Raw genomic sequence first — 27,284 nt, 5'->3', positions numbered from 1 at the left:
GGACACGATGGCCATGAAACACAGCATCTCTGCAGGCTCACCCGCGGGATTTATTTCTATAACCTACAGGGACCAACAGATCTGGCTAGTTCTGATTATTTACACGTAAAGCACAGGGATATGGTGGGGGACATGGCTTTGGGAAGCCCAAAGCCCTGTGCAAGGGGAGTTTGTCCCTGCCCCGGTGCTCAGGGCACCGCTCGCGGCCATGATCTGCTGCCCACGACCTAGATCCTAGAAAAATTCATTTTCTCAAGGAAAAAATTACCATATTCCCTACCTCGGGAGGCAGAAAGCAAGCAACAGAATGTTATAGAAGTGGTAAATCCAAGCTGCTGTGGGTTTGTTAGCAGACAGCAGGCAGACAAGGGCTAGCAGGGACTAGAGCAGTCCGAGAACAAGAGCAAGCCCAGCACCACTTGGGTACCGCGACAGACAATAAAGATGTCACTTAACGTGCCACATACAAAAATACTATTTTATTTTTTTTTTTTAGGTATGGAAAAAAAAATTACCAACCTGCTTTGTAGACTAGAGGATCAAGGAGGTCAGAAATATTAGACCGGTCTTGGTAGAACAGGGAGAAGTCTTAGGTCAATGCAGAACGCATGCCGCTGCTCTTTTGCCAATTATTGCCGATGAGTGGAGCGACGTCTCAGTCCCCTTCAGCTCGCAATTGAAAAGTCCGTTTTCGTCAATGCTGGTTCGGGGCTGGAGGAGTGTAGAGTTGCAAATCACAAGTGGTGCCTCTATTGATAACCAGCAGGCTAATCTGGAGATCAGATTCTGGCCTGGAGAGGGAGAGGAGCAGCTTTCTTCCCCAAACGCTCGCCCCCTCGGGTGGGTTCAGGTGGAAATGTCAGCTAGCCGGAGCTGGGCTTGCGGCCGCTCTGCTCAGCATTGCCTTTTGCTGAAGGGAAAAGAAAAAGAAAAAAAAAAATCAAAGAATTGAGCCCCTTCCTCCTTTGTGTAAGTGAGGGGAAAAAAAAAAAAAAAAAAAGCCCTCTATATAGTGTTACAGGATTAGCATTAACAGTGCTAGGCTTAAAGCTCCATTCAAAGGCAGTGCCCCAAAGCTTCAATGCTCTTACTTTTCCACCAAAGTCTTGTTCCAGTTTCTTAAGCACAACGCACTTCTGCTTTTACAGGTGGGAGAGGAAAAGCCTCCCAGTATCTATGTACGTGCTCCCCAAGTGCATTGGAGAGGGTGTCCCAGCTGCTCCTGCTGCCACCTGCTCGGCAGGGACTGACTTGGATTTTATTCGAGCCAGGGCAGGGGGATTTCACTGGGGCATTGCTGCGAGCCTTAGCACCGGTTCCCCCATAAAACCTGCGATTTTCACGGGGCTTTTCCCTGCCTCTGGGCTGCGCGGCTGGTGGGCAAGCACCCGCAGCAGCCAGGGATGTTCTCGCTCCATCTCCCCTTCCCTCCACCTCCAGCGGCTGCACATCTCTGCAGGACCTGGGTTTTGCTTGACCTGCATCTACCTCGAGGGACAAAACCGTGGCACGGCTCAGCTGAGGACCTGTCACACACCTGCCAGCTCTGTGCGGGCTGCGAGCCTCCAGCTGCACCGCAGGGAGCACAGCAGCCTGAGCCAGAGCCTGCGAGACGATCTCCACCGATTTAATTTGGTTCACAAAAAAAAAAAAAAAAAAAAGCCCGGGTACATTCCCATGTCCCCACGCTTTGAAACTCAATGGAAAAAAACAGGTAGCTTACGCCTTCCTCGGAAAGGCCAGCTTAGCTCTCGAGCAGCGCCGTCGGAGTGCGGATGCCGTCACGGGGCGAGCTCCAGGGGCTCCAGGACGTGCAGCGAGCACCTTTGCTCTCCGGGTGCCAAATCCTCCCTCCAGCACCACTGCCACAGCAAATCCCAGACTTTGCTTCCTCTTCGTCCCCCAAACATGGCCCTTTATCCTCCAAACATGGCCTTGCCAGCAGGGAGCTTTCATTTTATTATTATTTTTATTTTTATTTCTCCTTTTCTAGACCAGCAGTGCCTTTAGGAGGGCAGGGGGCCTTCAGAGCTCTGATATTCCATGGATTACTTCCAGCCTGCCGCTCCGCGCACCCTGACTCTTCCCTTCCCTCCCATCCACATTTTAAGTCAGCCAAAGGAAAACCCATTGACTTCTTATCCTGTTTTCTAAGACAGAGAAAAACCAGAGCCAGCAGGTTTCCCTCTGCTCCTTTTGCAGTTTAGTATTCTGGTCCTGTTTGTCCTGGGCAAGTCTACACTGATGAAGTTTGATTAGGTTTCACTGCCTCTTTGGGGAAGACTTTCTCTTCTAGGCTATTTTCTTTTGGCAGGGGATGCTCGCATCCTGCGGTGCTGAGCACGTCGGAGCCGAGCAAACCGCTATCGATTTATTTTCCAGAGAAAACTTTCATCCTACGGCCAGCCTTGAGAAAAGCAAGCGTTAAAGGACAAGGTGCAGCAGGCAGTGCTTGGCCTCGTGGCATTCCCATTTCGTGGGACTCAGCCCGAGGAGGATGCCCTGGTGAAGGTTTATTCCCGGAGCCCACACCACCCACACCAACACTTAGCAGAGCAAAAAGTCTTGGCAGCTCGCACTCTCCCAGAGGTGCACGAGTGAGACAAAGAGAATCGTTTTGCTTCAGGGAACAAGGAATTTCAAAGCTCAGGACACTTTTCTCTTTTTTTTGTGCAAAAACTGAAGTTTATTGAACTGATCCAAACCAATTACCTAAGTGGCCTGAATTCCACTGCTAAGTCTGCGAGCAAACCGAAGGCAAATTGTGGGCGCGGGAAGCGGAGTCCCCACGAGAGAACCCAGAACAAAAACTGCAATAGACTTACAGTTTTCCCTTTTTCTTTAAAATTACATACGGATGCATAATTAATAGGGTGCGAGAATAGACCTTCATGTTTAAATCATATTTGAAGTTTCCAGTAAGTGCAGAAAAGCAATCACAGCGGCAAAGGCCTGAGATCACAGAATCACAGAATAATATCCCGAGTTGGAAGGGCCCCATAAGGCTCATCGAGTCCAACTCCTCGAGATGGCTGCAGCCGCCTCGAACGCGGCTCTGGGGACGGCGCCTCGCTACTGCCTGCAGGAGCGCCACAATCAAATGAGGGTGGCACAGCTGCCAGGAATACTTATTTTAGCCTCCGGGCTGCTTTCAGCAGATCGTTTGCATTTTCCAACCTGCACGCGAACGGGAATCTCATTTACAAGCAGAAACGGCGACGGGTGGAGGCAGCGCGACTGCAGACCCGAGCAGGCGAGGGCAAACCGAGAGCCTATCCCCAGAACAACGAGCGTGATCGGGCGCAGCTTCCCCGAGCTGTCCCAAGCCCCCCTGCGGACCGCTCTGTATCGTCTGCCACCGGGTGGATGCGGGCATCCCCCAACCAAACTGGTGGCAAACCACACGGAGGGAGCGGAGGACGGCTGCCACGCCGTGCATATTCATAGCATCGCCGGTTTAAGCAATACGCTTGCAACATCTGGTCAAAACATGGATATTCAATAGGAACGTCTCCAAAAACACGACGGCACAGCATCGAACCTCGATCCGCAGAGCCGTGCAAAACTTTGGTATATAGCTGTTACCTAATTCCTGACGAACCAGGTGCTTTTTCCACTGCGCAGACTGCCCGCGGCAGATTTTTATGCATGAACTAGCATGAACAACAAAACAGTTCTTGACAAAAGTAGCACTCGGATAAAAGGACACAAGAGCTGGAGAAGCTTGCATGCCTGTATTTTGCTTTCTGGAAGGAATGTGACAGAACCAGGGACCTTTTGCTAATGCGGGTATGTCAACAAAACCGGGATGCAGCCCCTCGTGACATTGCATTCAGAGCGAGCCTCCTGCTACCTCGGGACCCTCCTTCGTTGTCAGCACCCACTGTTGGCCCCAAAGCCCCTCTCGTTCACAGCCCTCCCCTTCATTCCCGAGCCATGGTCCCCTGTTAAGCAGTAACATTGCTCAAACACACATCCCTTCCCCGACAGGTATTACAGACGGAAAGCAATCCAGTTTGGGGCATTTTGGTGTGCTGCTCGCGTGCCATTCTGCCCGTCTTTTCAAAGTCAATCACGTGGCCTGAATCCAGGTTTCGGATGTGGCTCGTTCTCCTCTGGAAGCCAACCGATGGGTTTGGTTCCCCCAACATGTGCTCTGCCGGCTGCACGAACAGCTTGAGAACACCGTCCAGGAACAACCTTCCCCAACAACACGGAGAGGCAGCCAGTATTCGTACCGCAGCTCTCGCAGCCCCAAACAGACAGGGGGAGCCAATTTGGGCATCAGTGCCAAATCTCCAGCACGTGTTGACATCGTAGGCCACGAGGTGCTCTCTTTTTCCATCTTCCAGTTCCTGCCAGGCCCGCCGTAAATAAAACCATCATTTCCTGCCAGTTCTGAGCCAGCGTGGCGATGGCACCGCTCGCTACGTGGACGAGCATAACCTTTAGTGGGCAAACAAACTTACAAGCACATATCTGGGTCTTCTTTAAAATCCCATTCAATTCTTTAATGGACTTTGTTTATTTCCTTCTCTGCAACCGAGACATTTAATTGTGCTGAGGAAGTTGGTCAATAATTACAGCATCTCATTAATACCAGTTACAATGTCATAAATATACCCACACAGGCAATTACTGCTCTATGGAATTAGATCAGAGATTCCTTTCCATCTGCGTTGGTCGCTTAACTCAGACGATGCAGCGACTGATGGATAACGTACTTAAACGGGAGGTCAACGGGAGAAATAGGCTTCTAATATTAAACAACCATATCTTCATAAAACTTTGTTTTATAACAAAATATCTTATTAAACACAACTTTTCCTATGCGTATCTATGTATATATCATACAGAAGTGTTGGCTTAAGAGTTCGGCTATAAGGCAGCAAATGCCTTTCACTGCCCAAATGGAAAATACATCTTCAGTAAAGCTCTAGCTTATAAAAGCGTCATCTTATGTTACACTGCCGCCATCTCCCCGCTCGTTTATTTTACGGGTACACAGCTCCACAGCTACGGGCTGCGGCCTCTATGCCACCTACGGCAGCTCTTGCTCCATCTCCTATTGCTCGTCTCAACGGTGCCAGGAAATTGATGGTTTTGGCCGTGGGATGAGGCACAAGTAATTTATTTTCTTAAATCCTTCCCATTTTTAATCATTACTGTGGATGCAGAACTACTCCCCTCTCAACGGTCCCTACATCCTGAACCTGAAGGTTATGTTATAATGGTTTATCCCCATTCTACCCCACCCCACAAACTAGGTAAAATATTAAGAGAAATACACAGCTCCGAGACTATAAAGGAGCTCAGTGGCATGGACAAAAGCATCTCGGGAAAGAAAGTGCACGTGGGGACAGGAAGCATTTCAAAATCAAGGTCAGAAGTTCGTGTGTAACAAGAGCCCTCACTGCACAGCTTCAAAAACTTTTATGCAGTTCTTATAACTAGGCAACGTGAAGAGTCTTCAACTTGTCAGGATGACAGAGGAACGAGGGAGGACACAGTCAAGTGAAACGGCTGTCTGATTTACAAGAGATATCAAGGAGTGAGGGTTTCATCGCACGGGAAAGGGAATCTGCTCTGCAGCAGGAACAGGGGGCTAATTCAAGCAGCAGCACACAATGCCTACGAGGTGCATGTGGGGGAGGCTGACAGAGTGAACACCTGCTTTACAATAAACGTGACTATAGGTGCTTTTGGACTCACCGTCTAAGAAACTGATCCGAGTCAACACATTCTGCTAGTTTGGACCCTAAAGAGGGACCCCACAGCCAGGGGTCCCCAGGGAAAGTGCCAGGTTTCATTTCTGGTGCAACATCAACAAACAAACTTCAACTCTAGCCTTGCTCTCTCCCAGGAGAGCAATTTTAGCCATTCCACTCTCAGTACAAACTGGTGCAAGGTTAAGTGCTTACTGGAAGATCTTTCAGCATCTTGGGGATGTTTCCTAGCCAACTGGGGAATGTGCCCTTCAACACCTTTCTGACCTGTTACCCTAGGAGCATCTCCAACGAACGCAATGCCAATCCACCACCTTCCAAAATTCACTTCCCAAACTACACGGCCGGGCTGCCTTTGCCCCCAGGCTGCCTTTGCCCCCAGGCTGCCTTTGCCCCCAGGCTGCCAGCGCTACAGGTTGCAGACATTATGTGCCTTGGTTACAGAAAGCAAACCTTCTTCTCAACACTCAGAATAGGACGGCCGGGATATAAAGCATGCGTTTTCAACAGAAATCACTTCTTTCTAACAGGGTCTCCTTCTTTCCCCCACCTTGCACACTCATAGCAAGCAGTGGAGCTAAGTGGACGTGCTGAATACCTGAGCTCTGATTCAAACTGAATACTGTTTTAGATCTTTTCAGGGAACTTGAGCGTGACAAAAGGTTAAGAGACAGCACCCAGAAAGAAAATAAAATTCTTCAACTTGCTCAAGCTGCAGTTGGATAGCTCGGCCAAAAAAAAAATTGTCTTTTTTTAGAAAAAGAAAAAATAAACAGGTCAAGTTCTGCACCGAGCTACCCTCACCCTTACGGGCCCTAGCATTCTTTAGCGTGAGCAACTGACCATTCATGCCAGATCACGAGTATACCGGAGCATCAAAGAAACCTTCAAGGTATTGCACACACTGAAACACACGCACGGAAGTCAATTGTCACCTCAAGGTCACCTGCAGTGGATGGCGGGCATGGTTCTCAGATCAGGGCGCTCTCTCTGGGCTAAGACATTACCTGCTATAGAAACACAACCAAACCTCAACCAACCGACTGAAATAAAAACCTTGCAAAAAACTCCTTAAATGCATGTGTGTGGGCGTGTGGGGTGCGTGCGCGCACATACACGCACGCACAAGGTCAAAAGAGGCTATTTCATTCTGGGCTCCACATAAATTTTATCCCCATCCCGAATGCCGTAGGAATGCAGCGCTCGTGAGCTGTATTTCATCTCCTCGGGACCAAAGGGAGCTTCCTGGTCCAAGTAGAAGAGCAGCATGTTGCTTGTTGACAACTGCACCACAGTTTTTAAGTGCTTCTTCAATTCTGCCACAGTCTGATCGAGACGGATCGACATCTCTTCTACTTTGTCCTGGAAGTGCACCTCCACCTTCGCGCTGCTCTGCGGCCGAAGATCCACGACTGCCAAGGGCTCCAGCTTGCCGTACTTCGTGACCAGCTCGTGATACCTGAGGAAAAAAAAAAGAAAAAAAAACCAAGTCCAGAATTGTACAGTCCCTCATATACATAGTCCCTCTGATACTTTAGGGAGCAGTATTTTCATCACACGAAGCAACGTTCATCCCTGTTCAAGTCAGACAACCTAGACAGACATCCATTAGGAATAAATCTGGCTTGGTAGGAGCCTGTTTTCTCTTCAGCTAGCATGACACTTCACAGAGCACACAGTATTTCTCAAGCAAGACGCTGAACAGGAGAAAATACAAAGCAGAAAGCCCATCCAGTCCAGCCACTTTGTCTCGCAGTCCCCAGGTGCGCTGCGGCACCAAGCGAGACACTCAAGCTGACCGGTCTCAAAATAGTTCTATAAGGAAAACTTCACAGCAATGCTCCCTGCTGGGCTCCTACAGTTTCGGACACACCAACCGTGACTACAGCGGGATTGGCAAGGACGAGAGGACGCAACACTCGCAAGACTCTGCATGTCCTGCTGCAGTGAAAACACTTCCCTAAGGGGTGCCATAACCAAGCGAGCGGTACCACAAGTGACACAGCCCTCAGCTGAGATTCCCAGGACCTGTGGCTTCATGGCCCGGCCTGATAGTCAGAAATTCCTGCCATTTTCCAAGAGGACTGCTAGGTCCCAAACGTTACACTCCACTGAGTACGGGAACAACAAGATTGCTGGATAAAGGTGAGCCCCTGCATGGTTTGGAAGCTGATGGGGAACAAATGGGGGACTTCTTGCCAACTGGTCTTTTAAGTGTGCTCTGAAATGACACAGGAATTTTACTGGCAGAGCTGCAATGGCTCCAAGGTCCAGCCCGGGGAGCCATCCCCTGAATGGAAAGCCTCTCTCACCCTCCTGCTGCCTTCAGCAGGTAGAGCTCCCTTCGGGGATGCAGCACCTCTCCTGCCTGGCTGGGAAAAGGGCAAAAAGGCAACACAACCCACAATGTAATAGAAATGACAAAGACCGAGAGCTGCAGAGAAAGGTAACGTTTCAGAGGCCCTCCACTACGTGCCGTACAGAAAGCTTTTTGTTCCCGACCCGAGCCTGAGCCGAACGTGATCGGGGCTGTGTCAGTGCCCCTGTCAAGAGATGACGGGACCTGGCAGGACGGGCGACCCCAGGGAGTCCTGCTCGAGGCAGGAATGTTCCTGCAGAACAGCAGCCCCTCTGTCTGCCGGGGAGTGAGGTAAGGGCCTCGAGGCACTAGGATTTCCCTTGTCTCACAGCCACACCGAGCCTCCGCCGGGGCTGAGTGTCCGAATGCAGGCTGCTGCCCTGCTCTCACAGTCACCTGGCTGATAGGATCAGGCTGATTTAGAAGAGCCGTTAGTGCAGAGAGGAGAACGCACTCCCCGTACTCTACCTGCTGGCTATGCCCACAGTGAGCACAAGCACTGGCTGATGTGTCACCGAGGGGAAGGGCTTCATCGCGGTGCTGCTTCTGCCACCTCCAGAAGGACGCAGCCAGCAGCAACAGCTGACAGGAGATGGGGAAGGGAGCAAGCCACCCCTTGCTGCCCTCAGCCTATTTTGGGATGTCCCTGAAACTCTCACCGACTCCACACGTTGTGAACTGGCTGACGTGCTGACTGTAGTGCTGCTGCAATTCGTGCGTTATCCGAAACAGCAGCTGCACGGTGAGGCAGGGACAGCAAGTCTGCAGGACTGCAAGGGCTCACTGCTGTAAGGGCTCTAAGTTCCCAGCAATTCCCTGAAACACAGGCTAAAAGCAAACGAGGCTGATGGTGGGGAGAATAGAGAGAGATACAAACCTCCAGCAGGCTGAGAGGGAGAAGAATGGGCTACGATTACACAAACCTGTGCTGTAAATATGCAGAGGACCAGGCAAAGTTGTCTGCTATTTTCTCACATCGAGGAAAAGCAGAGCAAGCTTTGCAGCCTGCTCCTTGTCCACTAACTGCAGTCTGTAAAGAAAGTTGGGAGTCTGAAAGACTGGAACCCCTCAAATCAATAAGGACAAAGGCACGCTGCTCATTTGGTTCCCTCGTACCCCGGTAATAGGCACCCTGGAGACTTCTGTAATCGCCCTCGCAGCCTGACAGACGCTGGCTGCCAGAGAAGAGGATGCTGGAGAACTGAGGCTGACTAAAAGTGCCTCTGATATTCTGCAGATAAACAGCGGACCAGACACGCCGAGGGCTCATTAAAAGCCCACAGACACAAAGACGTCACTCAAGAAGCCGGCCAATATCGGATTGTAGGCTCAGCGCTCCTCCCTAACCCACGTCACCCAGAGAGGATTATTCCTGCCCATCTCACTCTTTTTCCCCGATCCCTTCGAGCTGTAGCCCATGAAAAGACGCAACCCGACCAGGGAGGTTTGCCGTGACAGAGCACGCTGTTTGTTTGTCGCACGTTATGCCTCGATAGTCTTGAGGGGGGCTGCTTCACTTACGTGTTTTCCAAGCACCAGTGTGTCGCCTTCCTCCGCTTGAGGCAGCACTGCAATGCAGATGCCGTGCTCCCAGCAGCAACGTGCGTGTTGTCCTGATTCGATTCTAATTACAAACCACCTTGAGAGACCACACTAGAGCTGGAGCAAAGCGGAGGAAGCTTTAGCAAAACACACGCACGTGCAAAATCCCGCTGCCAGCTTGCTGGTCCTGTTAGGGCTGCTGTGCACGGGGCCAGGAACTGAACCCGGCCCTCGGCACTGGGGACACTCTCAGCCATCTGCAGCCTCATTAGAAAATACTCCGTAGTGGCACACAATTCCTCCAGAAGAGAATAACCCCCTTCAGTGGCCGCACAAGTCTCTTAGATACGCTGCACAGTTGAAGGGATTCAGACAAAGAGGCCATTGACTGAGAAAAGGACAGTAACAGTGCTTAAAGGTTAAGGAATCAGAGGCAGAAGTAATTCTTCTGTATCTTACTGTAAGAGCATACAGCTTGTTGGTCAAGATCAGCCCAGCTTCATGGGATGGGTGAGATATTACTGATTTCTTACCTGGCCAGACTATGCTGAGCACCCAGCCGCGCGTGGTACTGGGTAACTACACGGGCACACACAGCCCACGGGCACACACAGCCCATGGGCACACACAGCCCATCCTTCTCCACAATATATTGCTCCTGGACATGCAAGGCACCCGTCACTGCAACGCCTAGAGACAAAAGCCCAGAGCAACAAGCAGACACACCATCCAAGCCTACCAGCTATGTATTTACCTTCCCTCTCCTGCTCAAACCCTTCCTTGTGAGCTCAGGGCAGCACGCCCGTCCCACCAGGATCAAAGGGCTGCTTGCTCTTTAGTTTCTCTCCTGGTCTGTAACTGAAAACACCAGCGCGAGGTGCTGCTTTGCCTTCCCCCAGCTGCCTTTCCAAGTCACCCGGAGCCCTGTCTGCCAAAGAGCGGGACTCAGCTGCGGCCATTGGGCTCGCCTGCCCGGCTTTCTCTCCTTCTGGAGCCACGAACACTGAGACAGAAACCATTTTTCTTAGAAATAAGATGTTACTGAAAAGAATCCATTCTAGTAACAGTGCCACAAGCTCACAGTCCCTGCCTCCCCCCTTCCCCTCCCTCTCCCCAGCATTTTCTGCCTGTGCTGCTAGCCCTTCCAACCGTTGTTTCATTTTTTTCCGCTTCAGGAGCTTCTAAAATTACAAGCCAGGACTTGTCCTCAGAACAAGGCCCAGGAGGGATCTCCGGCTGTCTTGTCTCCCTGACTACATTAGTACCCTTCGCCTCAGAACTGACCCCAGTACGCCTTCAGCAGTACTACAATTGCTGGACCTGTTAGTATTCGTACAGACCGTCGCGCCCTCAATTCCCCATTCCAGCCTTCTGATGCCCTCGCTGTACTGGCAGGTCACATACACAGCTCTTCCAAAAAACAAGAGGCAGGTTTACCTAGGAGTTAAGCTAAGAGAAACACTGACTGATCAGTGTAAACACCAAACACATTCCGGTCACATCTTTGCCATCCCTACCCAGCCACACCTTCAAACTTCTCCTCCTCACTTCGTTCCTACCTCTGTCTGTCCCCTGCCAGCTCACGCACACACACCCACACTCTTGTCCTGCCCTCTTTCTGTAAAGAAAGGGCTCTGAAGCTTCACCGTTCGAAAAGCACATGGGGGTCCTAGGGCAAAAGGCACATAAAGGCAGTGGCTTGACGCTCCACGATCCTTCCTCAGCCCATTAAGAAGCAGTAAGTAGATGCTGGTGCAGATACTGCCTGAACAGCAGCTGTCAAAGTTCATTAGTTTACTAAGATTAACAGGTCATTGGGCATACTTTTTGGCAAGGAAAAACCATCAGACTTGTGATTTGCAAGCTTCAAAGTGAGGGGACAGCTTCCCATTGCCAGCCTTATTCCACACACCAGATGGTCAAGAGAATTACATGCCCTGGCCTGGCACCGGAGAGCATGATCTGAACTGGCTTTTGGGGACTCCCAAACACAGGTGGGTTATGAAGCTAGCCACTGGGAGGCCAGGAAGTAATGAAGATCATGAAGTGAACAGTCATGTTGTTTAATGGCACTTGATGTGGACACTTTAAGACTGAATTTCACGCAGAAGTGATTCTACAAGTCATCAGACAACACTCTAATGTCACGGCATTAACTAAAACAGAAGGAGGGCAAGACGGGAAGGGTGTGAGAGATGTTTTTTTCATGGGCCAGCTAGCCCAGATTTCCCATGTAACATCAACTGCTTGGTCACCTTCCCTTTTGCCTCGCTGCCTTTTCTCCCCCGTTCTCCATTCCAAGACAACGAATTCGTACCTGAATGGGACTTCCTCCTCTGGGAACTCCATGTAATATCGGATAAAGAATCGCTCCGAGTCCTCTCGCTCCCCATCTGCAACAATGCTCCCATTGAGCTTGACGATAGACGGCAACCTGCTTGCAGACACCGAGAAATACAGTCAGAAAGACGGGAAACCCAGACAGGGTGACCAACAGGACAGTCTCCCCCAGAAGCTATGTGCTGCAATGTTAACATCAGGAGAATCCTGCCACGTAGCCTTGTCTCCCTCGAGAGGGAGAGAGGGTGAATCCCATGCAGCTTCCAAGCACGTCCAGAACCAAGCATTACCATTTCCATTTCACCACATGAATGTATGATGTGTACATGTATGCATGAGAGTCAAAACCTTCTCTGGGAAGTTGAGAAGTTACGCTACGTATTTCCATTCCTCTCTTTCTTTCTGAAACAGCACAAAACAGCTCCAGTCTTTCTGAGTGGTGATTTCATACAGAAACCCATCTCCTAACAGCCTCTTCCTCCAATTAGCAGCTCCCAGCCACTCATTGTCATGAAACGCGTCTTGGAGCGGAATAAACAAACAACAGACCTGGCTATTAGCAGCTTCCTGCGTTCCTCGGTGGTGTAGGACTGCAGCAAAGGAATTCCTAGTAATTTCACTTCCTCGAGCTTGGGAAAAGAATTTAACTTGTCGATGTCTTCCCAGCAATGCAGACCTGCTTGGAAGAGAAGATTTGCTTAAACACTCAGAGGTAATGAATTATGTATCCGAGACTATCAGACACAAACAAACAACATATGTTACAGGCAATTGTCAACTGAAGTTTCTTCGAGAAGTCAGGTTTTCAGTTTGTCGTGAGCAAAAAGACCTCCTTCATTTGCTTGCAAGATGCAGTAGTTTAAATTCTCTCCTGCTGCTGTATAAGCCTGGATAGATGATCTGTATGGGTGACTTGGGAGCTTAGCTTTTACACACCATCCAGCTTCATCCACACAGTAAAGAAAATGCCAAAAAAGAGCCACTCAACCTTTTGGCTTAAAAAAAAAGCAGAGGTCTCATTTAAGAGAAGCCTGTCAGAAAATGCTAAACTCAAGGCCAAACCGCGCATCACAGAGCAGCTCAGAAGAAGGAGCTCTTCTCAGAGCAGAAAGAAAAATTCTTATCAGCCACAGAGCTCTTGTAGGTGGGACAAAGCTACTGCAGAGAAATGGCCACATCTGAAGGAGAAACTGATGTCGCCAACAGGAAAATCTCCTCATCCCTTTGTGACCCTGTTCTGCTACAACGTCAGTAAAAAAAACCATTATCGTTAGCTCATTCCTGATCTCCACTAAGCTAAAAGGGTCTGCTAAGAGGTGCCAGTTTCAAGAGGGCATATCCTTTTGTGTTTCAGATGACAGAATTTTGGAGTGCTGCAGCTTTCTGTAAGAAAATGCACACACAGGCAGAAATAACAAATACTCAATCAGCATCTGTACCAACGTCCTTTATGCTATTTCAAGGAGCGAAGAATAACAAAAGGGAGTTGTCCAAAAGCAAATGCATCGATACTTGGTGCACTAACTTGTTTTGTAGCACGTTCACATCCACTAACTTGCCATCTGATGTCTTTCTGATCACCGTTAAATGTTTTCATTCAGATACTTAGGTTGCTTCCTCGGTTGCTGAGACAATTTTAAAACGATCGCTGCTCAGGACCTCTCTGTACTCCGGATTATTCTCTGCTTTGTTGTTTCTGGTCTCTACTCAACTTACAATTCCCAAACCACCAAAATGCAATGCAGAACCCCGAGTTCTTAAAGACCTGGCATCGAAATTGCAGAACTACTTATCATGGGAGCACTTGCTCCTCAGTGACACGGTGCTTTCAAATCCAGCTTAACAAGCTTTTCTTCCTTTGGTTAGCTTTAAGCCTTTTTTATATGGATTCTTTGATGCTTACATTGCAGAGCACGCTAACAAAGTACTTTCTACCTAGGTGAACACTTAACTGTCAGTTGCACTGCATATAAAGCTGTAGAGAACAAAAGGTGATGATGCATTCAGTACTTCTGCAGCAGAACTTGTGGCGTACGTGCCATCTCACAAGTGTATCACAGCTCTGATGCAGCTTCCTCTGTCCGAGCACAGGGCGCACTGCTCAATACACCAATTGCTTTTTCTCTTTCTGGAGTATCAGCTGTAATATCTGTGCGGCTGAAGTGTCAAGTAACCTCGAGCACAACTTGCGGTGAGCTTCCAATAACTGATCACGGCTGACGGACAGCTTTGGCTGCTGTACGCTTGGTCCTTACGTGTCACGTACCTACACATGTGCTCATTTCATCCAAGATAAAACACGGATTGAATGGCAAATGGGATTCTCTCATCCACTGCACTGTCGGGCACTTATTTATCATTCCTCCAGCCGGAATCTCCCGGGGCAGGGACAGGAAATGGAAGGAAACTACTAACGAAAAAAGCCTTTTGCCAGCTCAGTTCGAGTAACTACCAGCCCACCTTGCTCTGACTCATCGTTTAGGTAATGACTAACTACCAAAAGCAGCAGGTAAAGCCAACAGAAATGAGCAAATGGATTTCTTGCCTGTTTTCCTTTCCTAACGCTGCATTCCTCAGGTCAGTGCACTTCAGTGCACCTGCCAGGGTAGACCGGGCCGAAGGTAACCATGTATTTTCATCTCGGCTACAGCAACAGACCCATGCACTTCAATCAGCACTGACTGTGTTTTTCACCTACTTGGGAGGAAATATCCTGATCTGCCATCATTTCCACCGAGAACAAAAAGCATACTGGCTCAAGGCACTCACCCGATTTGTGCAAATTGATGGATCGCAAGTTGGGGAACAGCCTCGCTAGGGAATCTTCCGTCTCTTCAATGGTCGTGAGGTTGTTGTTAGCCAGAATAAGTGTGTCCAGTGATGGAAACATAATCCCCAATTTTCGAATTTCAGTCCAGTCTTGAAGATTATTGTCAGTTATGTGGAGTAATTTGAGGGACTGACAGCAAACCGGAGAACAAGACACTGTTTCATAGTCATTAAGGCACAGGAAGAGCTCCTCCAAGCTGCAAAGGGGAAGAAGGATCATATCACCATCTCAGCATACCTTCTGAAATGATTATCATCTCAGGTAGAGGGACATGCACGTGTGATTTTAACACAACTTTCTTTAATGGCTCCTACGTGACCTGAAAACTCGGGGCAGAGAGGACCTCTGAGCTCTCCAAATGGAGCATTTCAACTACATCTCTGTTCTGCTCCTATCTGTAAGCTTCCTCCGCAGATGAAAAATAGCTCTACGTGTCCCCCTGGCCCACCAAATACTTTTATTGGTATTATTTGTGTAACAGATTGTTTGGGAGGGTGTTCCACATTTGTGCCCAACAAGCCACCAACCTAGCTCCATTAGTGATTGGTACCTACACTCAGTGCCCACCACTTAATTTTAAAAGGTGCTTTTATACTGTATAGCTGATCCTTTGTCCCCACATCACTGGTTTTGCCAAAGACTCCCATTTAAGAAAGAAAAAGTAGGTCCCACTAACTTTTCAGACAACTAAACTGCCTCCCCTAATCCCAGCTAAGCGTATGCTGGCCACGGGGGATGTACTGCTGCCATCATCTCCCCTTACAAAGCTGTAAGAAGAGGAATCTGATATCAAGCTAAAGCCACCGAGGACGTCTGGCGAAGCTGACTGCCATTGCTAAGGTGGACCGTGGCCAAACCACAGAAACGAACACATTTGCACAGCAAAGCACGATGAAATATTACTTGACAAGTGGCCAGACCCTCGGATTTCCATCCCATTCAAAAGCTATTAGTACAGGTATGCGCTGCGCCATTCAGTCGGCAGTGACTCACAAGCAAGCGTGTCGCCTCCCCCATTGTCGGCATCATTAGCGATCTCTCAACACCAGTCTTTAGGTTTGGAGGAGAAGCCTTGGTGGGCTTTGCAGCACCGCAAAAGTTCAGCTTTTACGATGCTGTAGAGCATTCCCCTGGCCCGTTCCCAAGCTCCCAAAGAAATTCTGTTTTCTTCTAGCGATCACGCTTGCTTCCCCATACCCCTCTCCGCATGATTTGATAAAACAGCCTCGACCCGCGTGCAGTGAGTGCCCCTTTCCAGGCCCAGCTCCCCGTGCTTACTCTGGTAATTCCTGCAGGATTGTGTGGACTGTTTCCCAGGAAGCTTTGCTGTTGTTGAGCACAAGCTTGCGAACACCAGCGAAAGACCCAGCACACCTTCTCTCTAAAACGGACAAACTGAGAGGGTTGGAACTCAAGTTTAGAAACTCCAAGTGGGGAACGTTGGACACAATTTTACTGACCTAAGTGGGGAGGGAAGAAAAAAAAAAGAGAAAGAAAGAAATGCGTATCAGGCAGTAATCGGACCTCGAGCAATAATATCCCATTTCCAAAAGGAGACCCTCTGGAATGACCACGAGTCAAGGAAATTATATGGGGGGAGGAAAATAAGGCTTTTGGACAACTACCTGCAATTCATATTCCAGCTATTCACTGATCTAGATTGATTGGTTAATTGCTCATTCACCTCAACAGTTCATTTAATTACACTCTCTGAGCAGCTTGATAAGAGAAAGCAAGTCTCTTGGGAGAGGTCATAAAATTCACCTGAGCACCACGCTCGAGCAGCGGCGCACAACAGGAGCCAGCAGCTCAGGAAGCTGCCGCACCCCTCTTTTGGCAGGGGGGCCACGGGCACATCCCTTGAGTTTGTGGCCATCGCTGATCACTTTTCCACTTTCCACTCACCTTTCCACTTCTCCCCACTAGCCACAGCTCTCACTGTTTTGTGCACCGTGAGAGATGGAAGCTCATTGTACACACACGATGAATTCCTTATTTGATCCCATTACCCTGAAAACAGCAGCTTTCTTACAATCAATCCAAACGTTAGGTACCAATGCTTGGGGCTACTTTCTGCGTGTAACAGCCGTGTACCTGCGGGCACGGTAGCAGAGAGGTAAGGAAGAAAGATGCAGAAAAGGAAAAACCAGATGCAGTGAGGTACGGAGCTGGAGTGCAGGATACATACTGGATCGTGTGATAGGGACAGGTGCTGACCTAGATACTGCCAATACCCAGAAAGATACCAGAAGAGGTTATTTAAATGATCTATTTGTGGCCACCTAAAAATGATTCAGTGACCAGAACGGCCAGGCAGCACCAATTTGTAAAGAACACATCACGTCAATCTAATTTTCCTCCTCGGCTGGGTAACTGATTCAGTGACAAGTCACCTAATGGAACAACAGCGTCTGCCGCCCTCTGCATGCCCGTCACATAGGCAAACTGGGGACTTACAGCCCCTGGAATATCACTCTCAGTTACGAGTTCAATACAGAACTAGCAGACATACCGAGGGCATTCTCTAGCAGAATACTGCTCGTTATGTTGTCGGTTGGCAACAATTGAACGCTGTGTGTTTTCTTAATCTGTGGATGATGCTAAGGTGGGAGGGCTCCTGTCATGTTGCAGTACAAGACCATAGGCCAAAGCAAAGCCTCCTGAAAGCCAGAAGATGGAAGTGCAGTTCAAGGACAGTCAGAGTTGGGAAAAGGCATCCACTGAGAAAACACTTAGGGGTCACAAAACATCTGGCTAGAGAGCTCCACTCCACAAAGCGATTGGGATGGGAGGAGATTTGGGAAGACCGTGACACACAGGCATACAATAGGGCCCAGATGCTAGCAAAGAATAGTTGTCTCTTGCAAAGCTTTAATTCATGCATTACGTACATGATGCTGGAGGCAATTACCCTGCCTTGCTTTGCACTAATGAAGCCTTAGCACAGGTGAGGTCATGCTTTGGGCTCTATGCTTTAATAACAAAGTAGACAAACTGGAAGGACATCACAGCAAGAAAAACAATACAGGATTTAGAAAGAAATGGCCTGAAAACAAAGGAAGGACTAACTGGATTTTTTTCAATGTTATCCTAAAATTGGAAAAGGAGACAGGAAAGCATTTATACCCTTTGTGGGTATAAAAGGCTGTCAAGAAGGGAACTGTGTCAAATGCTCCTCCGTGTCTGCTGAGCACAGGGCAGCGAGCGATTGCCTTAATTTGCAGCATGGGAGACTTAAGTTACGTGGTTTGGACTATGAAGCTATTAGCTAAGCATGGGAACAGGCTACCTGGGGGTCTGGAATCCCCATCACCAGCAGTTTTTAAGAGCCACTTAGATATTTATCTGCTGGAGACAGGCTAAGAAAACCTAATCCCGTCTCAGAGGAAGGGGCCAAAGAACATGGAAAACCTTTCATTTCCTGCTTTTCCGCAGTTCTTGCAGAAGCCAGCAACTTGTGCTGTCCAGGGACAGCCTAAAGAGTGAACAAACGGCAGGGTGCGAGGCATGCAGCTTGTGTGTGACCCCAGCTGCTCACCGGACACAAGGCCAGCCACACCAAGGGTGAGAGGCAGAACAGGGAGCAGGGAAGCAGCACCTCATTGCTGTGGGAGGCTTTTGGGGGTCACAGTAAAACAAGTCAGGAGGCACCTTATCACACGGCCTAACCTCACTGCCTGTAGTTTTGGCACAAGATAACAGGGACATAAAACTATTACAGGGTGTCTGAAGGAGGTCAGCAAAGATGGTGAAGGGCCCAGAGGGCAAGGTGAGCAGCTGAGGTCCCTTGGGTTGTTCAGCCCAGAGCAGAGCAGGCTGAGGGGAGGCCTCATGGCGGCCTGCAGCTCCCTCACGAGGGGAGCGGAGGGGCAGGCGCTGAGCTCTGCTCCCTGGGGACAGCGACAGGACCCGAGGGAATGGCATGGAGCTGGGACAGGGGAGGGTCAGGCTGGGGGTTAGGGAAAGGTTCTGCACCCAGAGGTGGTCGGGCACTGGGACAGGCTCCCAGGGCAGTGGGCATGGCCTCGAGCCTGACGGAGCTCAAGAACCATTTGGACAAGGCTCTCAGACACATGGTTTGATTTTTGGGTGGCCCTGTGTGGAGCCAGGAGTAGGACTCAGTGATCCCCGTGGGCTCCTTCCACCTCAGGATATTCTACGATTCTACCCCAATTCTGGCAACCTCTGTGTCAGAGCAGCAACATTTCTGCAGACTGTGTTTGCTACCCATTTAAAGACACAGGAGCTTAACAGGACAGAAACTTGTGATACTTTACATTGCTCATCCTTTTTTTCCCCCATTTCTCCTTTTTTTCTATTGTCCTTTTTTCTATTTTTTCATTTTTTTCTATTCTTTATTTTAAAGGATAAACACTGACACAGAAGCAGAACGTAAGCCAATAAGGAACAACAGACTGCGATTATTTTACTCATGTTACATTGCATTTATCAAGCATATTCCAGCCAAGCACTTCAGAGCATTTTACAACAGCATTTAGCATTAATTAATGAGGCTTCATAAATGTCCTTTGATATAAATGTTATTAAACCTGTTTTGCAGATGCCAAAGCAAAAGAGGAGAGAGAATAAATAAATACCTTGCCCAGCATCACAGAATCAGTGGCAAAGCTGGGAACCAACTCCCATTCCTCAGACTTCCTTGGTTCTTACTCTGTTAAAAACCCGCACTGCTCACTAACCTCTTGACTTTTGAAATGCCAGCTCCAGTGCTTTGCATGATAAAAAATATATATTTGTCACCCACAGGCCAAGATCATAAGTCATGAGGCAAATGGAGTCAAGTGCCCAAATGGATTAAATTCATCAAGCTTATGGCTCTGTAGTTGTCAAAGTAAATAAGCATCGTCTTCATAGATGATAGAAAGAACCCACAAAATAAACAGAAATTTAACTCCTTTATATGAATGAAGTACTCCTATAACCTGTGATGCATTTGCAGTCCTAACAGTAGTCATCAAAGCTATTCAGAAAGACGCACATGTAACCATTTTACCTCATGCCAGTCTTCCAGTTTATTGTCAGAAAGATCTAGTTCAGACACGTGAGCACAGAAGGCGGCGATTTCGTTCTCATCTCCTGCACAGGTGATGCCACAGCTGTTCAGTACTAGCACGCTTGGAAGGTTGAGACGATCTGAAAGAAGGTAGAAGAAACGATGCCCTATGGTCAGCATCACATTTCTTAGTTACTGATCACACCACCTTCACCTCAACAAGTGCAACCGAGATAAGTGTGAAATTCAGCAAACAACAAGAAATTCCACAATTTACATACATTTAAGAGAAATTGGGATAAATATGGATGTTATGACAAGTGGCTGACAAACCAGGAAGCCTTCTTGCATCTAAACACACCATACCACCAGCAGGACTGACGCTCTTCAGTTACTACACACATTTCTGTCCACAGCAGAGCAGCAGGGACAGGCCAGTCCTTTGTAGTTTACAGTCGGCCTCGTATCAGTTCTTGCCAGAACTTATGCTCTTCCTCAGGCACCTGCTGCTGCAGATAGGATACAGAACGAGCCGGACTGTTAGCTGCACGGGGTCAGACTTCCTTATCCTCCTGTACTCAGCCCACTTTGGGTAAGGATATATTTAAACATTTCTTTTTTAAGCTCTTCCTTTTCAACTATCTAGAAGAGCCTGGAAAAGCTTAGGTCTCTGCTCTGCCTGTTACGTTTCTGCTTCAGTTTCACTTTAGTCTCTCCTCATGCAGGTGAACATTCTTAGAGTTATTTCGCAGATAAGGACTTAGAGCACAGCCACGGCTTGATTTGCTGAGGCCAAACCATGACAAACTAAAAAGGTATGGATTTGTCACAGGAAACCATGTCAACCCAAGAAATCCAAATTCAGGCAATGCAAGTCATCAGGTTTACTCTCTTTCACATACAGTACAGCGCTCTCATCTCTGTTGAGTATCAAAATCTGCTAAAATTTAACAACAAGCTTTCTCCTAAAAAGATGGCCCTTTTTCTCTCCCTTTAATACTTGACAGCTACATGAACAGAAAGGGATTCTAAGAGCAGACAATAATTGGAGTGATCTGAGTTTTCAGTTTTATTTTGCTCACTAGCATTAGGCTTTTTTAAAGGAGAGTGTTGTACTTCGGGACCTAGTTGTGATGTACTTGCAGGTCACATCTCAATCACACTTTAAGACTTATAAACACGTGCCTTGTTTTCCCCATCTAAACAACCCAGGTAGGTGTGTGCTGGCACATGGGAGAGGGCACTGACTGAATATTCCATCAGGCTGATTTTCTGTTTGTGTTAATTTTGACTGACATGCTGTACGTTTTATCCTCAGCTGAACTCAGGCCCCTTTTTCTCCTCTGTCAAACTCAGTTACTGTACATTTCACCCAGCTAACTTCCACGGCCAGTTTCCCCTTTGGGGCTGGTTATGATACAAATTGACCTGACGGAAAATTAAACTAGACTTACAACTCAACATGGGCAAGAGGTTAAACAAAGAAGCGGCAGGTTGGTGGGATAAATGGGCATCTCAGAGTCATCTGGACAAACAGAGAACCAAATGTTAACGTCAGAGCTGGAGGGAAGACTAAAGGGTGTCAAACTGATCCAGTTCAAAGAACGTGAAATAGCAACATAGATTCTGCAGTCTTGAAGGCTGAAGGACGTACATGAGCAGCAAAGCACTTGAGACACACATCTGTCTGAAAGTGCCTTCAGGCAGTTAGGTCAGAAGCAAAGGAGAGAGAGGATTTCTCCACTAGGTCAGCAAAAGCAGTCTCAGAGATAAGTTGATGCCTTGAGAAGAGAGCCAAAGCAAACCACAAATTCCCTTGAGCCACTTGTCACAAAAAAAGTCTTGCTGGATATTCTGCAGCTCATCACTTGGCTTGACATAAAATCCAGTCCTGTGTGCACTGGACTCCCTCTGTACCTGCAGACATCAATGCAAGCTGATGGTGCTGCGTGATACTGCTAGAATATGGAGTAACCTCACATTTGGATCACGTTTTTTGCATTTGTTAAGCCATCTCTGCCAAAATGCGTGTTGCTACGGCCGCTAATAAAGCGGTTAATATCACTAGGCTGAAAAAAATGCACAGCAGGGACTGCCTAGCCCTCAAAACTTGGTGCTACACAAGGCCTTATTTCCATTTTTCATCAAAAAGATTCTGATTCTGCTGTGCTGACAAGGCAGGTGGTAGGACCTCAGGCACCAGATCCACTTTGTCTTTGTTAGAATACAGTCTCTCAGCTCTCTAGTAACAAACACATTATAATACAGCATGATTTATTTTTTTTCTAGGCAATTCAGGGCAATTCTCCTTTCAATATAAGCAACAGCAACTGAGAAACTGATCCCACCTGACACCCCACAGGCTCCTACCTTTCATAGGTGAACCCTGCGGAGTTGCGGGGACATGCACCCCCATCCCAGGACCACGACGATAAGGGAAGTTCTCAGGGCTGTATTTCTCACAAAGAACTTGCATGAAACTCCTTCCGCTGGGCTGGTCCATGCTCCTTTCTTGGACTTCTAGTTAAGAGAGAAAACAGTGCACACAAACAGTCAGCAACTGATCATCACCTCCAACAGCGGTCTTTGGGAACACAGGACACAAAGTGACCAGCTGGGTCATCCGTCTTAATTCTTCTCACCTGCAGGTTAGTCTAACAGGCCCCAAATTTAAGATTACAGTGATACGTTACTTGTGGGGGGAGACCAAAAAAAGAAAAAGCAAAAAAAACGGATTAAAAAAACAAAAACAAAACCAGAGAGATAACAACAGACCCCAAGCTGCAAAAGATTTTACTTCTGAGTCTCACAAGAGGACTTTGAGATTTTCCTATATATATTCTCAAACACTTGCAGGATGGCAAGGATGGGGAAAGAGCAAAGAGCTGTTTATGTTCAAGCAAGAGATTGCTTGAAAGAGTATTTTCATCCTGTCACTTCCCTACTCTCTAACTCAGGCGCACTAGTCAAGATCAGTTTTGGGGATCCTAATTGCTGCGTGCTGAAGTTATGGCTTGATCTTTACACCCTGATGTAAAATGACTCTTTTGTTGACTGGGGCACTAATACTTACCCCCAGCCATTTGCTTTGACTGATTGTGATGCACCCTGATTACACCTGAGTGACAAAGAGAGGCCTCAGCCCAGAGGCGCCCGCCTTTCAGCCAGGCAGACCAAATGAAGGTGATGGCTTCAGCCATAGCTTTTTGGATGGGGAAAAAAAGGAAAGAGAAAAAGGATCCACAGCACCTTACTCGTTTATAAAGACACTAGGCAAAGAAGCTTGTGGTTTGCTTTTTTAAAATCAGGCCAATGCAGTAAACAGCCCAGAGCAACAGCCTCTGCTAGCAAGACTTCCATCAGCTGGCCCGCGGGGTGTCATGGAAGTACTCGAGTCTGAGAGTAAAATCACCGAGGATCTCTCGGGGGTCTCATCCTTACTGACAGCGATGCCTCATGCAAACCAAGTCCTGGCCTGAAAAGCAGCAGCATCACTTCTCCTCTGACATTTGCCAAGAACTCCAGTCCTTCCGCCCTGCTTGCAAACCTGGGCTTCTAATTCGACCACAACAGCTGTGTCACACGGGGCTCTCGCGCACACAGGAGCACATCACTTGGCCAGCCCAAACAGTAAGTTCTGCCAACTCGGTTTTGCAGCTGCTGAATGGATCTTGAAGATAAAGATGCCCTTCATATCTACACATGCCACAGAACGGAACAGCACAGGAAAAAGGACTCGGGATACCAGGGACTGCTGACCTGCCTAGAAAGATATCGAGTGTCAGCTGGAAGCGTACTTGGCACAAGGACGCCGCGATGGCTGGCACTCCGTTGTGCCCCAGCAGGAACGAAGCTCATCTGTCCTACTTCCCTGCACGCACTCTGAGCTTGGCATTTTGGATTATTCTGGATAATAAAGGAGGCAAGCTCGTAAAAGAAAGGGAGCCACAGTGTCCCCTTATTTCACAGAGGTCTTGCACTCCAACGCTGGGCCTGCTACCTCCCACGGACACGGGGAAGAAACCCACAGCTGCCTGTTCGAACAGCACAGGGCAGAAACTCGCAGGGAACAACTGCGCGTTTCCAACAGCAAACACTTGGAGCAACGTTTTCACTAAGTACAGCACAACTACATTTTGAGAACACCAGCAAAACCCAGCTCATGTAGGTACGTACATAAACCTGCACCTGCAGGACTCCTGCCAGAAACCCTCACCTTTGTGTGCACGGGGGACACCACAACTACACTGAAAATGACGTTGGCAACCAACGTTGGATTACAATTTCTGTCTCTTACAACTTTCCTTTACACTTATTACTGGCAATGGCAGGTTTAAAATCTTAAACAAAGATTTAGCTAGGGTTCAGGCTCCCCTTGCTGAGACTCACCTGCTTAACCAGCTCTACTTCACTTCTTCATGGTCAGACCACCTAGAATTCCCCCATCATAAAATACTTTGGTATAATAAGAAGCAAGCTGACAGACATCTCTTACAACGTTTATGTAATATACACAGTTCACACGCTACAAACACAAACTGCAAGAATTAGGCTGACTAATCTAAAAGAAGCACACCTTTTCTAGCCCTCAACAACTTGGCCAACTGACAGCTCAGCCTTACCTTGCTGCTTCCTGCCCCTGGTCAATGTGCAGCTACAACTGAAAATGAAATCCTGAAAGCAAAGTTTGTGTCAGGAAAAAGGTATTTAACTTCAAGCCACACCACGTGGCAGGCACAATTTGCATGGCCAGCCAAGGCTTTAGGCTCACAGGCCCTCAATCCAGAGTGGTTTTGCAGCTCAGTATTGTAGGACAGACAGCCGCTGCTTTCGAAGCACACATGCAGCCCTCCTGGGCCAAAAATCAGAGAACTCCCCCACGCACAAAGCTTTCTGTCCTTCACGCAGCTTTTCTATCTCCTCCATTCCTGCTTATCTGCTGAGCAAACATCCAGCTGGGAATTCCACGCGATAAAGTCGCTCTGACATCAAACTAGGGGAAGAAAAATAACCACATTTTCAGCTGCAATACGAAAATATTCCAGAACTGAAACAAACCCCAAATGCCAGCCATGTTTAGCACCTCTGAATTACAAACATTGTCTTTCTCAAGCTTTACTTTTACGAGTATGCCATTGCCAAGGGACGATAACGTCAGGGGCAGTTATGTTTTCTACTACCCTCGTCGTCAGACTTCGCATTAACTGTAATAACCCGTCACACACGTGGCTTCTCTGAATCACTACCATTACTTAAGAGCAACGAACACGCAAGGAAAGCGTGACGCATTCCACACGAATGCTGCCTGCACGAGAGCAGAGCAGGGTAATTTGCAAGGTGCCCATTCCTGAGCGCTGTCCTACTGATGGCGCAAGAACAGCTCCTGTCCCAAAATAACTCTGGGTTTTCTAAGTGACGGCAGAGACTGCAAGAGATGTCCTCGGTCTCTGGAAGACGTTGACAAGAAGTCTTTGTTGACTATGTTTAAGCTCAGCTGGAAGGCTGTGGCCCCAGTGACACTGCAAGCATCCGCGAAGAGGAGCACACAGCTGGCGGAGATCCGAGGGACACCCACCGGGCTGCTGCAACTGGGGGGGGTAAAGAGAAAGGAGGACACCGGGCGATGACATGAGAAATATCTCTGTGGCAGGGCTGGAAGGCAACCAGGAGCACAAGAGCCCCTGGAAGAGAACGATAACATTAATGGCATTGTCCAGAGCCATGCGGGAGTGGGTTCGTAGGCTCCAGAGCCACCTGGGAGCGGGTTTGTAGGCTCCAGAGCCACCTGAACGCCTCGGGAGCGGGTTTGTGGAAGAGAATATAAACATTGGGTGGAAGCAGCATGGGCTGTAGCCATCCAGGCCGTCCCTGCACGCTGACAGGTCCGCACAGGTGGGAAACGGAGCACGGGGAGCGCGCGTCCAGCACCAACACCCCCAGAAGGCAGCCCAAGACTTCGTTTTAGCCCAAGCTACCACCCCAAGGCTTTATTTTCCAGGCGCTGTTGGACGGGGACGGCAGCAGGCAGGCAGGGCTGGGGGGCTCCTGGGCCACCGCAGCGGGACAGCCGGGCCCCAAAACTGCCAGAAACTGCCCCAAAACGAGCCTCGGCCCCTGCAGCCCCGCAGGAAGCCGAGCCTGGGGACAAGGACCCCACGGGGGGGGGCTCACCCCGGCCTTCTCCTCCTCCTCCCTCCCCCCCCTCCTTTCCTTCCTCCTCCTCCTCCTCCTCTTCCTCCCCCCCCCCCCCCCGCCCGGCCCCGCTCACCCAGGCCCGCCGGCCGCGTCCCGCATCGACCCGGAAGGAGCTCGGCGGTAGCCAAACATCACGTGATATCGCTTCCCCCCCCCCCGGCACGTGACACCGGGCGGCCGCGGTTGCCATGGCAACGGGGATGCCCGTCCCCGCCGCGCGGCCTGGTTTTCGGGTGGGGCGCGGCGCGGGCGGCGCGCACCGGGGTGGGGAGGGGGGGTCGGGGTGTGCTCGGCGGTGGGGCTGGGCATAAACACACAAACACAACCCACGTTCCAGTGTGTAAACATAAATCACATCCCAGTCCATAAACAAGAAGCACGTCCCAGTGTATAAAACACGAACCACATCCCGGTGCATAAACACGAACCGCATCCCAGTGCATAAAACAGGAACCGTGTCCCAGTGCACAACCACGAACCACGTTCCAGCGCATAAAACACAAACCACAGGGTGACGTGCGTGCTACGCGCATGACATCACTTTCACAAACAGCCCGGGCCTGTCCTGCATGGACCTGGCTAACAGCCCTTGCCAGAAACGCACAGTCCCACATGACCAGTTTGCTCGTTTCTCTCCTTTTTTTATCCATTGTGTGGCACCTGGTCAAGGTGTGATGGTAAATCTGGTGAGTGAAGGCCATGGTGGAGGACCCTACCTGGCAGCATGTCTCCCCCACTTCCCACCTTGTCCTTGCTAGGGTTACGAGGAAGGTCAGAAATGCCTGAAAGTCCTGCTGCAGGCGAGGACGTTCCCAGCTGCCAGCCCTGCCCAGCCTCTCACACCACACACACTGCCTCATCCTGTGCCTTACCACCTGGATTTACCCATGCTCTGCCACCCAGCTGAGTGCAGCAGCAGGAAAAAGGAAAAAAAGACGAAAAAGAAGCGCATGAGCCCCAGGGGGTGACAGCCTGGGTTAACTCCTGCCGTGTCATGGAGCTGCTGCCTCATTCAGGCCAATGTCATAGGCTTATATCCACAGGTTTATGGTCAGGGGACTAAAGCAGGTGTCCAACAGCTCATGCTAGGCCAAGGAGGCGATTCTTCTAGGGCATCCGGAGCTAACCCAGTTCAGCTGAGGATACCTCAACAGCAAATACTCATCCCAAGAAGCAAAGCAAGCCTCGGGCAGACCACTGGCAGAGTTAGAGCCGCCAGCACATTATCTAAGCACCAACAGCAAAGTTAAAAGCTGCATTAAGCCAAATGAGAAGTGC

At 49.1% G+C, this 27,284-nt stretch overlaps 1 protein-coding gene across 4 annotated transcripts in view; it reads right to left on the bottom strand.

The window, feature by feature from the left end:
* The window catches only part of LOC106039810 (tubulin-specific chaperone cofactor E-like protein), a 50,851-nt gene extending 24,622 nt beyond the window's left edge, over window positions 1-26,229 (bottom strand). Inside the window, exons 1-9 of one of the 4 annotated variants that reach the window (XR_010826222.1) lie at window positions 26,080-26,225; window positions 22,182-22,331; window positions 19,812-19,951; window positions 16,076-16,257; window positions 14,737-14,993; window positions 12,517-12,643; window positions 11,945-12,061; window positions 6,131-7,185; window positions 4,485-6,096 (exon numbers count right to left, since the gene is read on the bottom strand). Coding sequence is in view for 3 of the 4 variants with exons in the window: in XM_066981340.1 (XP_066837441.1) it covers window positions 6,867-7,185; window positions 11,945-12,061; window positions 12,517-12,643; window positions 14,737-14,993; window positions 16,076-16,257; window positions 19,812-19,951; window positions 22,182-22,314 (1,275 nt within the window). In the remaining variant the exon portion in view is untranslated. Of the gene's footprint in view, window positions 1-4,484; window positions 7,186-11,944; window positions 12,062-12,516; window positions 12,644-14,736; window positions 14,994-16,075; window positions 16,258-19,811; window positions 19,952-22,181; window positions 22,332-24,433; window positions 25,979-26,079 lie in introns of those variants that run through there. The other 3 variants (XM_066981340.1, XM_066981341.1, XM_066981342.1) reach the window with 3 other exon arrangements.
* Window positions 26,230-27,284: the final 1,055 nt, after the last annotated feature.

This window comes from Anser cygnoides, chromosome 21 (genome assembly GCF_040182565.1).
Source record: "Anser cygnoides isolate HZ-2024a breed goose chromosome 21, Taihu_goose_T2T_genome, whole genome shotgun sequence".
Taxonomy (NCBI): Eukaryota; Metazoa; Chordata; class Aves; order Anseriformes; family Anatidae; genus Anser; species Anser cygnoides.
The sequence above is the reverse complement of the archived record's forward strand: the minus strand, read 5'-3'. Positions and strand labels throughout refer to the sequence as shown.